The sequence below is a fragment of the Salvia hispanica genome, chromosome 3 (assembly GCF_023119035.1).
Source record: "Salvia hispanica cultivar TCC Black 2014 chromosome 3, UniMelb_Shisp_WGS_1.0, whole genome shotgun sequence".
Taxonomy (NCBI): Eukaryota; Viridiplantae; Streptophyta; class Magnoliopsida; order Lamiales; family Lamiaceae; genus Salvia; species Salvia hispanica.
Genome location: NC_062967.1, coordinates 10,954,326 through 10,969,655, shown reverse-complemented (window position 1 = coordinate 10,969,655; position 15,330 = coordinate 10,954,326). Strand labels below are relative to the sequence as shown.

Genomic DNA, 15,330 nt, shown 5'->3' with positions numbered 1-15,330 from the left:
CTTTTTATGGTGTGGTCTTTTATTCCGGATTGTATCATTGAATACTTTTAATCAATCTACCGTTATTTCTTAAAAAATAAAAGAAAAACTATACGGGAGCAACTTTTGAATTTTTAATTCAAAAATAATTTCTTTCATATAGTCAAGTCCTACTTAATGGGAATAATAAATCTGTTTATTTAGCCTCACTAATCTCCAATCGTCCATGGAAAGGAACTCGATATGTTCCACGAGCAGTTAATTGGGGATTAGAATATGAATATTTATGTACTCCGTATTAATTTAATTTACTCAATTAATTCAGCCAATATTGCACTTCACTGAATTATTAAAAGTGGGCCTATAAAGAAAGGTATTGAAAGTGGACTTTGAATGAGGCCCAAATCACCACACGCCACGATCCAGTTACGAATAACAATTTTAATTAGATGAATAAGTTTATAAATGTAATTACTCCTATTTTAATTGAACAATTAAAACTCCAAATTATCATTACAATTAATCGACCTTGCAGGATGTGGTCTCTTACAAATTCCGTTGATAAGTAAGAAGAAAAGTAACAAATTATTTATGTTATGGGTATGACCTACTACTACTTAGCATATAACGAAAAAGATGCATAAAATCTATCATAGATAAGTGTACATAGTACTCCTTCCATTTCCTAAAAATAGGAATTTTGAAAGCAACACAAGTGCTAATGCAAAATTGATAAAGTGAGAGAGATAAGAAGAAAAAGCAGTCCAATTAGTATTAGTAGGTTGTGGGGTTCATTTTTTAAAATTGAGAATTTCTATTTTTAAGAAATGATCCAAAAGTGAAAGAATAGAAACTTAGAAGTAATTTGTAAATGGTAAACTAACTAAAGAAACAGAACTAAAGTTAAAATATAATAACCATTAACCATCTATTACAAACTTTGGAATTCATGAGTAAAAAATGCAGTATACATTTGTTGGCAAATTTTCTGCCTTCAAACCAAGCATCTCACAAGCAATCACACACATACATCAATATAACACAACTTAACCATAAGCAACTTCCAAAACTTAAAATTATGGAGGCTTGGACGCTACACACTCTTTTACTATAAAATCCATAGTCGAAGAAGTGGGGTCCATCTCAAGACTCTCCAAAACGTTGACACGTAGCAGCGGATCTTTCCTAGCACTCGGGCGTTTGCCTATGGTCCCTTTGAGAATCCCTACAATAGTCATAAACCTTGTAATGACTCTGCACCCACGCCAACGCCGCCAACTGCTGCCGGCTCAGCCCGGGCCCGCCCGACGGAGAGGCGGAGGCGGGTCGGCACGAGGCGGCGCCGGCCCTGCAGCCGCCGATCTTGAAATTGTTGTACTTACCAACAAAGGGCTGGTGATTGTAGTCCGCCTTGTATTTGCCATTTTCGGTGGCCCAAGAGGAGGCATCCCATATGGATCCGTACACATACATAGGCCTTAATGGAAATGTCGCATCGCTCTTCCTCGCGTATCTTCTAATCGGCACATCGTCCACAAAATATCTGCATTTAATTCCACGTCAATTGAAAGTTCCATTTTGAGACACGTAGCTAAAAAGCAAATCAAATTATTGTGTTGATAGAAAAGGAATAGTACAATATATATGTCCTTCTCAAACACTAGGACGAATTAATTGGATTTGGACATGCTGTTTTATCACCACATAAGTTCACTAATACAATCATAGTGGATTAGTTGAAGCCTGAGGGTTTGTATTTTAATGTGAAATTAGTGAAATAAAAGTGAAAAAAGAGAAAGTTGGTGAAATTTGAAATATTAAATGAAGATAACTGTTTTTTATCTTAAAATGGAAAAAAAAGAGAGCTATAAATAGGGGATGTATAGAGTTTTTTTTTTTAGAAAATAACGTTAGTAGCATTAATTATTATACCCTCTCACTTCCTTCCAAAAAATTGCATATTTAGAAAGTGGACAAATATACCCCTATTACCTCTAACTATTGTGTAGAAATAGAAATGTGTGCAAAACTATAGTGGTATTGAAATATTAAAACAGTGGAGTAATAAATTTGGTAACTTGACATCTATTTGCATAACTTTTTTAAACATGACACGTATTAAGAGACATTTATTTTCAAAATAGACCATTTTTGGTGACATAATTGGAATGTTAGAATCACAGTACTAGACTACCTGCATGACGACCACCAAAATTAGTTTCTTAATAGTAGTACATAATTTATATAACAAATTAGCAAAATAGCGGCACCACCAAAATAAATAAGTTAGTGAATTAAATGGATTAGTGTAACCAAATTTAACAAGACTTACATGATCTCAGAGGGATTCCAAAGGATAGCATAATTGTGGAAATCTTTGGTAGGATCGAACCAGAGATGGAATTTCATCTCTCTACCGATGATATTTCCGTCGCCACTCCCTCTGACGTATACATTTGTTTGAAGAACGTAAGGCTTCCCCTCTGTCGTGCCCAAGAACTCGATGTCGATCTCATCGTGGTCCCCTGGGTGCTGTTCAGTGTTTGAGAGCTGCATTTTGATCATTGTCACTTCAAAAATCTCTCAAATTATTTCTATAAAAAATAGAAAAACAAATATCAGAATTCTTACATAAAAAGATGTAATAACCCCAGCAGTATATCCGGGCTGAAGCTTTATCGCAGCCCCAAAATAGCCAGATGAATATGAATTTAACGACTTGAAACCGCTTCCTAGCCATTGTAGTCATAGCTCACAAATAAGTCACTAATGTTTCTAATAATTCAATTATGTATAACTAATTTAGAAAAAGAGAGGAACCTGAGGTTCGATCAAGCCAAATGGTGAGCCCGCCTTGGTCGACCCTCTGGTGCTGAGAGCCCCAGAGGTTCCTGAACCCTTGGTTGAACCCGACCGAGCCAACCCGTGAGCTAGGGTAGTAGCCGGGTGAGGGAGGACCCTGAGCATTGTTTCCCAAAGGGAACATGAAGAGGAAGAGGAGACAGAGAAGAAGAGGAGCCATGAGATGGGAGAGTAGTTTGTAGTAATAACTTTTGTGTGTAATAATTGTGTATGGAAGTGAGGAGTATAAATAGGAAGATTATTGGGTCCCACATGATGAAATTTTGTGATAAGGAAATTGAAGGGAGATGTAGTTGAGACAAAAAATTTAATAAAGATGAATTTGGAAATATTGCATGCGCACAAGAATGATCCATATTTGTAATTATGTAGGTGTATGTATCTTTTTGGCAGTTTTTGTGCTTGATTTAGTGTTTTTTATGAGCTAGGTAGCTTGTTAGTTAGAAATAGAATTGCTCATTTTTCGAAAAGTTCTCTTATCTTTCTGCTTTTTTTCGGTTTTTCTAATGATTTGGTGCTACAGTACAAGAATCTTATTATTATTATTATTTGTATTAAAGTGTACTTATTATTGTAGAGACGGAGCTGAATTAATTATTTGTAGCTATCTATTTGAATTTCTTTTTTAAAAAACAATTACCTTAGGAATGTCAATATATAAAAGTTATAGAAAACTATACTTAATAATAGTTTAATTATTTAGTAGCCCCATTAAATCACTCTTTTATGTTAGTACTAAAATTAAGATTAAAGTGTTTGACGATGATGGTGATTATTAGATATATCGTTGTACAAATTAGACAAATATATGATCTGAACACAATCTTTATGCAAAGACTAAATAAATGAATCGAGGACATGCATGGATGTATAAAATTGACTATATATATAGAACCGATTGACTCGTGAATTCCTTTTACAATATATATGTACCGTTTAATTAAAAACAGCTCAGTCTGTAAAAAGACTATTAAAGTTATCTAACTCAGGTTTGAAAGCCATATTAATCTCTTTTATTATATATAAACTCATGAGAAGTATTATGCATAACAATAATTCAAAAGAAAAGAGAATTAAAGAAATTAATATTCCGGCCATTTTCACTTTGCCTATATTATAATCTGCTTCTGGAACAAGAAAACGTCGGAAATAGTAAAACAGTTAGCCGTCTATTCTTAAATTTAGTTTACTTTAAAATGTACACGCAATTTTTTTAAAAAAAGTAATAGAATCATTACAATCATAATGGCAACTATATCTCCGATCATATTGGCAAGTATATCTACTTTCATGAAATTTCTCTATGAAGAAAAGTCTGTGAAGGTATGTGGTTTAATGGTTTGCTTACTTGCTTTTAATGAATATTCTTACATGTTCTCATTATATAACCATTGAATTGCAATTTTTGTTTTAAAAACCATATCAATGTATTTTTCTCTCATGTGGTAGGTTTGTCAATTAAAGTCCCTGTTCACTTGACTTCGCACATATGGAAATGGTCTTAAATGTATAAACATATGGACCATCTATTTTTACTTAGTATGAGACATTCTCTTTCAACCCAAAGCATTACCTGAATCCTAACCTTAATTACTAGATAGACTCACATTACTAGTCTAGTATTGTGGAGTAGGAGTACTATATATGTGGTAAAGGTTTCCAAAAATAAAATTGAACCGAATTAGATTAATGGATTAAACTGACAAAGATAGGAGTATTAATTATCTTGTACGTTGCAAGAATAAGCAACCACTAATATTGTGAATATTAAACTAGTTACTAAACACATGCAGTTGGGCTAGCTAGGTACTACCAAATTTACTAATAACACATACTCTTACCACGAAATGGAAATTTCTCATATGGGAAAAAACATTATTTTGAGCATTGTCTTTTTCTAGTATATATATAACATTAGTAGAATTCTTCATTTATAATTTAAACCAGAAAGAGTTTCTAACAGTATGGACACTAAACTTGCATATTGCAATTACTCAAATTAACGTGACAATTATTTTATGTTTTAACAAGCAAGTGAGAAACTTTTATAAAGAAGTCGTATTAATTCCATAGTTTTTTCATATAATAATCAATTTAATTTTTCAACGGATATGTATAATATAGACCAAAGATAAATTTCCAACATATTTATTCCAATCTCTTTATGACATGTTGAATTTTTGTCTGCTATATGTTATGGCCGGCGCCATTTTCAAAAGCATGGGATACATGTTAGTTCTTCTGAGTTTTCCAGATAAGTAAATACTCATGAAATTATTTTTATTCGCAATATTCATCTTCATCTATCGTGTCAGATTTATAGCAAAAAAAAAAACAATTAATGTGTTTGATTGACCCCCAAAATTGAGTTTGAATTGCGAGAATATGTCCATATCACTTATGTCATAGTACTCGGTAATTTTGTGTTTGTGGAGTGATTTAAACACATGCATGCATCAATTATTATGAAAATAAACTAATAATTAGGCAGATGGGATTAAAGGGGAAAGTTCAGTTGTTGTGCAATATGCATGCATGCACCTCACCAAAACACATACTACTACTATAAATTATTGCATGATTTACTTAATTTGATTCTTAAGCATTTCTAGTGGTGCTGAAATATGCGTTGAATTAGTTGACGTAGAATACATAATTGCATAATTATTTTACTCGTTTACTCAAATGATTCAACTTGTTTAGCTCCTTAATACAAGCACCGGGTTTTTTTGTTGAAAAGTCAATTAACTCTTTTTCATAGGAAAATAATGCTCCTTCTATCTCATAACACGAGTTTTATAATCTTGCCGCTGTGATTAAGTAATTATTAACTCTTTCTATCATTTATTCCTTAAATTGACAAATTAACTATTATCTCGCATTAAAAAACCAATACTACATTGTAGTACTAATTAATTTCCGATTATAATATTTAGTATAGTGATATATACTGGAAGCACAGTAAAGTTTGTACGGACATATAATTTTAGATGATAGCATAAAATAATTGAAATGATTAGTTTGGTGGGCAATAACTTTCAAATCCAAAAATTTGTTTTCACAAGCAATAGCTATAAAATGTGGAAATTAGTTGAGACAAAATGTTTTTATTTTCAATAGTTTTGGTTGAACGCTACCTAACTGACCTAATATATTTCTATTTAAATGGGGACCTCCTTGCCGACACTAACCCCTCCGGCGATGTGAAATTTATAACTGTCGGTATATATTGGATTTAGCATCTTTTATTTTTAGTAATTTTCATTTCATACATGCCACTATTTCGTTTTGACTTACTTATCGAAAATAATAATATATATTAGCACCACTTCAAATCGGATTAATAAGCAACCTCGCTCATTGGCATCAATACTCATTTGTTTTGTAGCATTTGAATTCTTCATGTCGATGGTGGTACTGGTTTAATTACACGTACTATTTCCAAACCAATAAATCAATCCATACATATAGCTTTTGAGCTAAATTTTGACCACTCCTGCTAAGTGAATCAATTTTCTTTTTGAGATGTCTTACTCTAAATGATACAATTCTAAAAATAAAAACATCACCATCTCTACTTTTTCTCTCTCTCTTACTCTTTTCATTTAACTCACAAAACAACATTATAAAATCTTGTGCTGGAATAGAAATGCTTCACTTAGAGTGGGACGGAGGGAGTATTAAGAGTATAATTCTTTTGTCATGAGAATTTAGGACTTTATAGTTTTTATTGGCATCATTTTCTTTTTCTTCTTCTTCATTATATGAGCTTAGGGGGGGCAAAACCATTTGTTTTTGGTCTAATGTCGCAAAGGAAGACAAGCCTAAACTTACACGGTGTTAAAGTCAATATGCAATAAATCAAACATACAAGAAATCATTAGAAAATAGTTAACTCCCACGTTATAAGATGTAATGTTTTATATCATGTGCTCATTGATCAGGACAATTGCCCATAAAATAGGCCTTATTCTATGTTTAAGCTGGTCAAGTACTCAAATTAACTTGCTACTGTTTCATTTTAGTTGGGATGGTCAATTATACGATTTAAATGGGAATAATTCTTTTTAGTAATTCGAATCATCTATTTCACAATATTTGTATGATATCGATGCTTTTATTTGTGTCAATTTTAATGATTAACACGAATCTTTTCAACAAATTATATGATTTAAAAACCTACGCGTATATTATGGAGTAATAGATTAATAGGTATAGCTTATAATTTGTTTGGCCCAATTTTAATTGTGACAGATTGTACGTAGAAATTCGACAATACTTCCACATCAATCATATTATATAAACAAGGAAAATAAGTGCATTATTAGCATGTCACCAAGAATACTTATTTTTTATGTTTTGATAATTTCAGAATTCAGATTATATATAGTATTTGATTAGATATAGATGAAATTCATTGTTCGAAGATCATTTATTCATAGTTTGAGTTCAAGTCTTCAGCTAAATTAAAAATTACTCCCTATAAATTTGTGTTCTTGGTTCGAAGCCCCAATCAAGTGCTTTAAAAAATTATTCTTAAACTTTTGATATTTTGTGTGAATCTTAAATAAAAACTATATTATCATAACGAAATCTAAAAAAAATTGTCTATGGATCGGAATTCCAAATTCATAATTCTGAGTTCAAAAACACTAGTAGTACGTACGCACTTCTGATCTTCTTGATTTAATTTAATTTCAATCTCATCATATGTTATTTGTTAGGACAAGCAAAAAAACAGAAAATTCGAATCTCAACTTCCACATTTAGAATTTGTCACTCTATCCACATCCCTTTTAAGACATCGGTCTATTAGAGCATCCATAGCGGTCATTTGTCCGTCCGTGCTAGCGGCACGAAACCCCCGAAGTCCGCCGCTGCAGCTCGTCCGTCCGTGCTGCTGAGCAGCCTTACGTGGCGCCATGCGATTGGCCAACGGCATAGCCGTTGACAAATTTGATTTTTTTTCAAAAAAATTCGAAATTAATATAAAAATTTTTAAAAATATATATTTTTGGATTCCCAAAAAATAGAGCCGTTTATGGACGTTGTTTTGTAATTTTGTAAATTTTTTTTTATCCCAAAATCATCTATAAATAGACACATTCATGAAGCTGGAAGCTCAACCGCGAGGTCTCCCCCACGCGGAGGTGTGCATACGACGGTGAACGAGAGGATCGACACAAGACACACAGTGCGCGATACAAGAACCCATATTGAGCTACAAACTAATCAAACACATTTGGGCGAAATTCGGCAACGAGTAGTGGGTCTTTTTAATTTTATGAATTTAATTATGTATTTTTTTATTTTCTAGGATTTTAATTATGTAATTTTATTTTTTAGGATTTTAATTATGTAATTTTTATTTTTTTGGATTTAATTATGTATTTTTTATATTTTAATGTATTTTTATATTGTAGAAATGTTTTTAGTAATTGAAGTATTTAAATTGAATAATAGAATGGTGGGACCCTTGAGCTTCCTTGCAGAAGAACATGAATGTTGGTGTTGTGCTCTTGTTTAAGGACATGGAGTAAAAGTGGGTCCGGACCCACCTCCATGCTTTTATTTAAGAGCACGAATGAGGATGCTCTTAGATTTGGGAAAAAAAAACAAACTTCTAAATCCAGTCATCCATAATCCAATATGTGTATTATTCATTATTCCACGCCTAGGTTATTAATTTCAAAATGACGCCATTAGTCGGTTACAAGTTGATTAGTTTAAGGGCATAATTCAAGGACAAAATTTAATAGGAGTACCCTACCGACAGTTGATCATCAAATGTGTTCAAGAATAAATCTATATATATGTATGACTAAATTCCAACGTCTTCTGTTTAGTGAAAAGTTTATGTGCATTATTATTTGTTACAAGAACTGAGATATTATGACCCTATGAGAAATCATTAAATGTTCATCTTATCTCTCTTGATAATAAGTTAAAAATAGTATGCTAATTTGATTAGGCTAAGACTTTGGAGAATGCAGTTGGTGGAGAACAAAATTTTCTTACGTCAATTATAGATTTGAATTCCTTTTCATCATTATCTTGATTGTGCCATTTTATAGTATAACAGTGATTAATTGAGTAGCATGGGATATGAACATATTATTAATTTATGCTAGCTTAATTAATATTCAATTAAATTTATCAATTCCGTCTCGTTAACTTTCATCCATAAGTTAATTATTCATTTGATTTCTGTTTTACCAGATAATTTGTAATGCCATTGGTTACATATATGCTGGAATAATTGATTCTACATATAGTAAAACTAAGAAAAGAAATAGTACTGTAGTGCATAAGATAGATTGAGTTTTTGCATCAACTAATTTTATGGAATAATTGCACTTTGGGTATGGTTGGTAGTTGGCAATTAGGAATAGCTAGAATGAGACTTAGCTTGATTAAATCATGATTTCTACATCAATTCACAATGGCTGATATAATTTTGTTGGGAGGATATTGAAGTTTTTAAATTGTTGATAAGAGAAGCATCTTGTAATATTGATAAAAATATTTTAAAAAATAATGATAATAACCAATGACAAAGTTTAATATATAATGATAATAATAAATGACAAAGTTAGAGTATTTTATAATGATGGGCCCAAAAGGGCATTCTATATATCCTCGACAAAATTAAACTATATATATGTAGAAATTAAACAAATTAAATCTCTAAAAATCATAATTTTATTATGAAAATATTATTCAAATCATGACTTTTTTTCCCCTACTTATATATGGTCTATCCTATAATTATTAAATAATGTGAATTAAACTAAAATTTTATTATATCTTACAATTGTCCCGTGATAGATTTTCTGGCGATTATGTGATGTTTATTTATTGTGATGATAATACTCCTGTGGCACTTATATATAGAGTAAAGCTGAGCGGTAATCCAAAGTTCACATTACGGTGAATTAAGTCTCAATCATGAATCAAAGTTGTGCGAGTTAATTACAGATAGAAAATTCCTGAAATTAAAAAGTAAAAAACAAGTGAAGAAAAATTCTCTAAAATTGATTAACATAATGAAAATTAAAGTATTTTAAATCTACATAGAACATCGCTTTAAAAATCCTTCATTTTGTCTATGTTGGTAAATATGGTTTCAACATTACACTACAAAACACTTACGTACAATTTTTAAAGACATAAGTACTGAGACGCAATTACTTGCATTGAAAATTTTTTATAAACAACAACAATTTGGAAGCGTTTCTAAATTAAGGATAAATTAATTTAATTGTTTTTTTTTAGGATGCTTCCATTTGTGTATTCTAATTTTAATTCGGACACCAATAATAAAGACACTATTTGAAGTTCTGATGGTATATTTAGAAATACAAATTAATGTCCATAATTGCATTAAAATATATCTAACAATTTTTTTGTTGTGGTGGTACTACCAATTTTTATCATATTTCGTTTATACGTAACAACATCATCGTGTAAAATTTTAAAAGATAATGGTAGTATTGTTCAAGTTGTTTTGTTACAACTAATTGATGGGCTATACAGTTACATACAATGCCCAATATTTGTTTGAATATACAACGTCGGCACAGTTACCAGGCCCAATAAAAGTCCAATTGAATTGATAAACTAAAATATCCTTACAAAGCTTTATTCAATTATTTGTAATTTAGTCTACAATGTTGTGACTTGTAACTTGTTAGTAATTGATAAGTTGCTGTTATAGTTTTGTGCAAACTTTATATTATGCCTTATAGGTTGCTGTTTGATGGGATTTTTAGAATTTTCGGTTCATACTTATTTATTTATTTTTATTTCGATTCTCCATATCAGATTGCAAAATTTATCATTTGAAGTACAAAATCCAAAATATATTTATAGATTGTACTATATAATAATATATTGCTATTATTATAAATTTATTAAATACTTCATCCATCTAATAAAAATAATTTTTTTTTAAAAAAATATGAATTTTAATAAGAAATTGATAAAATATGAGAGAGATAAAAAGAAAAGGTAATTATAATATAGTGAATAATATGGTTCACCTTGTAAAAGAAAAATTTATCAAATGTAGAATGGGTTAATTTCGTGGGACAAACAAAAATGTAAAAAAAAGGGATTATTTTGAGACAGATGAAATATTAAACATGTGTGTTTAAAAGTTTTAATGGTATGTATTTGATACAGTTTATTAGATTTTCTTATTATGGTATTGGATTTTTAAAATTTCAGATTTTTATATATTTTTATGCAATTTTAAATTTTTTGGACAAATCGAATTTCCTAGTTTGGATTTTAGATATGTAGACAATTCTGATCGAATCAGATGCATTTTGCAAAAAAAATTCATATTTTTGGATGGATTATCCCAAAACTCATCTCTTGGTTTCTATGCGTAGGTTAAATGTTTGAATTATTTATTAAAACTAGAAGAAAATAAAAAGCGATAAATGTTCATTGTTGAGCGATAGAAAGGTCAAAATTGTGAAGTACCAACTGACAAAGGAAACTTCCCAGCTCCTTTGATCCACTCAAAAGCTTCGATTGATTTGTTCGAATGCATATCGACTTCCATTTCATATTTTTCTAACATTCATCACTGTTTTTCCTTTAATATTCAAATTTCATAACAGAACTCTAGAGAAATTCCCAAAATTTGAAAGAAAAAAATTACAGAAGCAACGACTTATTGATCGATTGCAAATTATTATGGAGAAGATGAAGAATATATTGAAACCGAAACCTAATCCGCAGCAATTACTCAAAGATTGGCAGCGTCGCCTCCGCCAAGAGTGTCGCAATATCGAACGCCAAATCCGAGGTCGTTACTTCAATTTTTTTTTGTTTGATTTGATTTATCTGGATTGTTTTTGCAAATAGTGGTTTTTGACTAGTGTTTTTGGTTTTTAATTATTGGTATGCTCAATTAGACATACAGAGAGAAGAGAAAAATGTGCAGAAAGCGATTAAAGAGGCTGCAAAGAGAAATGACATGGGTTCTGCTAAGGCACAGTAATTACAATTTAATTTATTAATCTGATCGTTTCTGTGCTTGTATGTTAATGTAATTGATGATACTGAAAGCATGACCGGCTCTGAATTGGTTTCATCGAAATAATTTATAGTTCTATACTGAATTTGTTCATTTTTTGTAGCATTTTATATTGATTAATGGCAATGTTTGGATTTTGTTCTTAGTTCTGCGATTTCTGAAACTGATATCCTTGTTTGGAAGATACCAACTTTGGATCAGCAAGCTTGTTTATGTCGTCAAGGATCTTTGGGACAAAGTTTATCAAAGAGTACTAAAATTTTGTATGATTAGTGTTTTAGAAGGTTGATCTTAGTTGTTAAGGCAAGAGTAATATGTCCATGTTACAAATCCAAGTGAATGACTCAGAGAGAGAGAGAGAGGTAACAGAGGGAAACTTTAAATTAATTAAGAATGAGAGAATGCCATGCTCTCACTTATCAGGGTTTGCATATATTTAGAATTATTACATTATTTTGGTTCCTTCCCCATAGAATAAACTTCAAATTTGACGAAGTAATTTATATCTTAACAACATTGCTACATCAATGTGCATATATTGCCATTTCTTGGTGGATTTTGTGTTCTTGTATTGAACGAACCATGAAAAGAAAGCGATTTACTATTCTGATATGCTGTTTGATCATTTCTCCTAACAGGCACTAGCGAAAGAAATTGTGAGATCTAGGAGGACTGTGAACCGCCTATATGAAAACAAAGCACAGATGAACTCAATATCAATGCATCTAGGAGAAAGTGTTGGTATGATCCAGACTATTTCAGTTTTATTTTTTCTCTTACAGTTAATACTGTACATGGATTCTAATGGTATCTAATTTATGACCATCAATCTGACTTACTTTTCTGAATTGTTTGATTCAACTTCGGAACACTGACTACTTGAGATATGGGAATCTCAGTTCTCACTTTATCCAGAATTCAGAGTGTGATGGCATAAATGTGTCTTGAAACTGAAAAGGAATGTAAACTTAGGTTCAGAAAACACCAGCATGCTGCATGTTAAGATCCAAATACCAATACACATCTGACACCATAATATAAATTTAAGAGTCATATGTTTAGTCTCTCACATGAACAAGGGTTTAACGTCTTTTGTGATGCATCACATCTCTCAGTGCTTTGTCTAGTCCACCAAGCTCAAGCATGATATGGGATTCTTGTTGCTTATTACTTCGAGCTGAGTCAATGACCTGTGTCCTTGTATTACGATTGCATCTTTATTTGTGAACTGGCCACTTTTTGCTAAAATATACTAATAACAGTGAAGCAATGAATAATTTCTATGACTTGTCACAGCCTCACAGGTCTTCTTCTGTATTGGTATAGTGTTTTATTTAAATTTGAGTGTGTCAAAATGAATAAGATGAATGAGGAAAAATACATCTAGAGATCAAGAATTTGTTCTCTTCTACTATAAGAGATCAGCAACTTTTAAGGTTATACCATTTCCTTCTGTAATTTGTAAAAAATCTTGCTTGCCTGACCATGTAGCTATGATTTTTCTTCAACAATTTGCTGTTTGATATGCAGCTATTGCTCGTACGGTGGGGCACTTGTCAAAAAGTGCTGAAGTCATGAAACTTGTCAATAATCTTATGAAGTCTTCAGAAGTTGCTGTTACCATGCAAGAATTCAGTAAAGAAATGACTAAGGTAAGATCGCATTTTCTGGGTTATATGGATATACTTTCTTCATAGCCCTTATTTTGAACTGTGTTGGTTCTTTATTTGGCCTTGGTAACTGGGTATGTGACCCTGCATACTAAGAAGATGTGTACAGAGGAGCCACCGTGATGTGACAAAATAATAATCTCTGCTGTCATACTCCCGGAGTTTCTGGTCTTAAGTTTGAACTATGGCATCTTTTTGTTCCTTATCTCAAGTTTTAGGCCGACCTAATCCATCGGCACACCTAGTTCATGTGATAAAATTGAGTTATTTAGGTTTTGGAGAACCAACAGCCTCTAAAACTGTGGGGACTAGGTATTCCTTTGTAAACACTTGATTAATAGTAAGTTGTTTACTTGTTGCTTATTTTATGGCTGCATGCATGCACTTGAGCCTCTTTCAAAATGGACAATTGGAATTTTGTAGTGATTGTGTAGGTATTTTTACTGGTTTTGGTCTTGGCAGCCTATATAGTTTTAAAATCCCAGAATTCTAGTTTTTATGTTTTTACTATTCCTAAAAACATACCAGACTTGATGATGTGATTTTTTCGTTGTTGTTAAAAGGTATGGTATAAATTAGATAATGATACTGATATAAACGCATAAAGTTATTGAACAAGGACTAGAAGAAAATGAAAACTCCTAAACTAGCAAGAGCTAGAACAAGCTCATTCACGGTGGAGATTATCAAATTTCATGACAAAGAAAAGATATGTTGAATCCAAAGGTAGTGAGTGATGTACTGTGTAATTGTAGGCTGGTATAATTGAAGAGATGATGAATGATACGTTGGACAGTGCACTAGACTCGGAAGACATAGAAGAAGAAACTGAAGAAGAAATCGACAAGGTATTAGCAGCAATTGCTGGTGAGACTGCTGCCCTACTTCCTGAAGCAATTAGGAAACAGAAGCTGAAACAACCTGCAACTAGTGAAGATGCAGAGGTATGCTATTAACTTGTCCCTTGCTTATCCCCTTTTTTCTGTTTCTAAACTTGAGTTTTATAAACTTGCAGGACAATGTGGACGACGAGGAAGAGCTAGAAGAGATGAGGGCTCGTCTCGCAAGAGTTCGGTCATAACTCTTATCCTCATCTTTCTTTCTCTCTTTTCTGATCTCATCGAGTCAGTAAAGTGTGGAAGGATCTTGGTTAGTAAATATATTGCACAATGATGGATTTGTACTATCTATTTGATAAAGCTCACTTATTGTTGTATTATCATAAGCTACGCTTATGCATTATTTGGTAAATCTTACTGACATGATTTCAAGCTTATATATTTTGGGCTTTGAGTGCTTTGTTGCTCTGTAATGGGCTTTGGGTTTTTAAACCAACCCTCATGAAACGGATTGATGTTGATAGGATTGACGACACTAATACAAACAAAAATTCATGATCTTCATCATTACTCCTTGTCAATTTCTTCATATCGTGTGATAAGCAATACAGTTTATATTTTACTCACTCCATATCGTTGATTCTAGTTTTCGATAGATTAATGTACAAGAAAGTCCCTCATATTTTTTAGTCTATGATTTTGTACACACGTCTTGTCTTCTAACCTTAGATGGGAATATTTGCGATTATTTCTTAGGTTTATCGGAAGGCAGTGGTTTCTCAGCTAAGATTTACAGTAAACAAATTTCACTGTTGAAGTAAATAGTAATGGGGAAAAGAGGTGAAGCCGCCAAGGTCAGTAAATCCGCAGAAGGGGTTGTTTGGTAATTTGATTAGTAAATAGGGGCCTGGCAATACTGCGACACGTATCA

The 15,330-nt window shown here is 31.9% G+C and overlaps 2 protein-coding genes across 2 annotated transcripts; one reads left to right on the top strand and one right to left on the bottom strand.

Annotated features, from left to right (window-relative positions):
• Positions 1-863: 863 nt before the first annotated feature.
• Positions 864-3,017, bottom strand: LOC125212606 (probable xyloglucan endotransglucosylase/hydrolase protein 32). The gene is made up of 4 exons (XM_048112818.1): positions 2,800-3,017; positions 2,611-2,711; positions 2,312-2,529; positions 864-1,522 (listed from the first exon to the last, which is right to left on the bottom strand). Exons 1-4 carry the CDS (start codon positions 2,999-3,001, stop codon positions 1,165-1,167), a joined length of 879 nt encoding a protein of 292 aa, XP_047968775.1. The 5' UTR covers positions 3,002-3,017; the 3' UTR covers positions 864-1,164.
• An 8,289-nt stretch (positions 3,018-11,306) lies between these two features.
• Positions 11,307-14,859, top strand: LOC125210735 (vacuolar protein sorting-associated protein 24 homolog 1-like). Its single transcript, XM_048110318.1, has 6 exons — positions 11,307-11,659; positions 11,769-11,845; positions 12,529-12,631; positions 13,421-13,542; positions 14,316-14,504; positions 14,576-14,859. Exons 1-6 carry the CDS (start codon positions 11,548-11,550, stop codon positions 14,639-14,641), a joined length of 669 nt encoding a protein of 222 aa, XP_047966275.1. The 5' UTR covers positions 11,307-11,547; the 3' UTR covers positions 14,642-14,859.
• Positions 14,860-15,330: the final 471 nt, after the last annotated feature.

Bases quoted from the DNA above. Each gene is read 5' to 3' on its own strand.
- LOC125212606 (XM_048112818.1), bottom strand. From the start codon at position 3,001: ATGGCTCCTCTTCTTCTCTGTCTCCTCTTCCTCTTCATGTTCCCTTTG. The intron at 2,712-2,799 runs GTTCCTCTCTTT...TACAATGGCTAG, and splicing joins TTGGCTTGATCGAACCTCAG to GAAGCGGTTTCAAGTCGTTA. The intron at 1,523-2,311 runs GTAAGTCTTGTT...AATTAAATGCAG, and splicing joins TGGAATCCCTCTGAGATCAT to ATATTTTGTGGACGATGTGC.
- LOC125210735 (XM_048110318.1), top strand. From the start codon at position 11,548: ATGGAGAAGATGAAGAATATATTGAAACCGAAACCTAATCCGCAGCAA. The intron at 11,660-11,768 runs GTCGTTACTTCA...ATGCTCAATTAG, and splicing joins TATCGAACGCCAAATCCGAG to ACATACAGAGAGAAGAGAAA. The intron at 14,505-14,575 runs GTATGCTATTAA...ATAAACTTGCAG, and splicing joins CAACTAGTGAAGATGCAGAG to GACAATGTGGACGACGAGGA.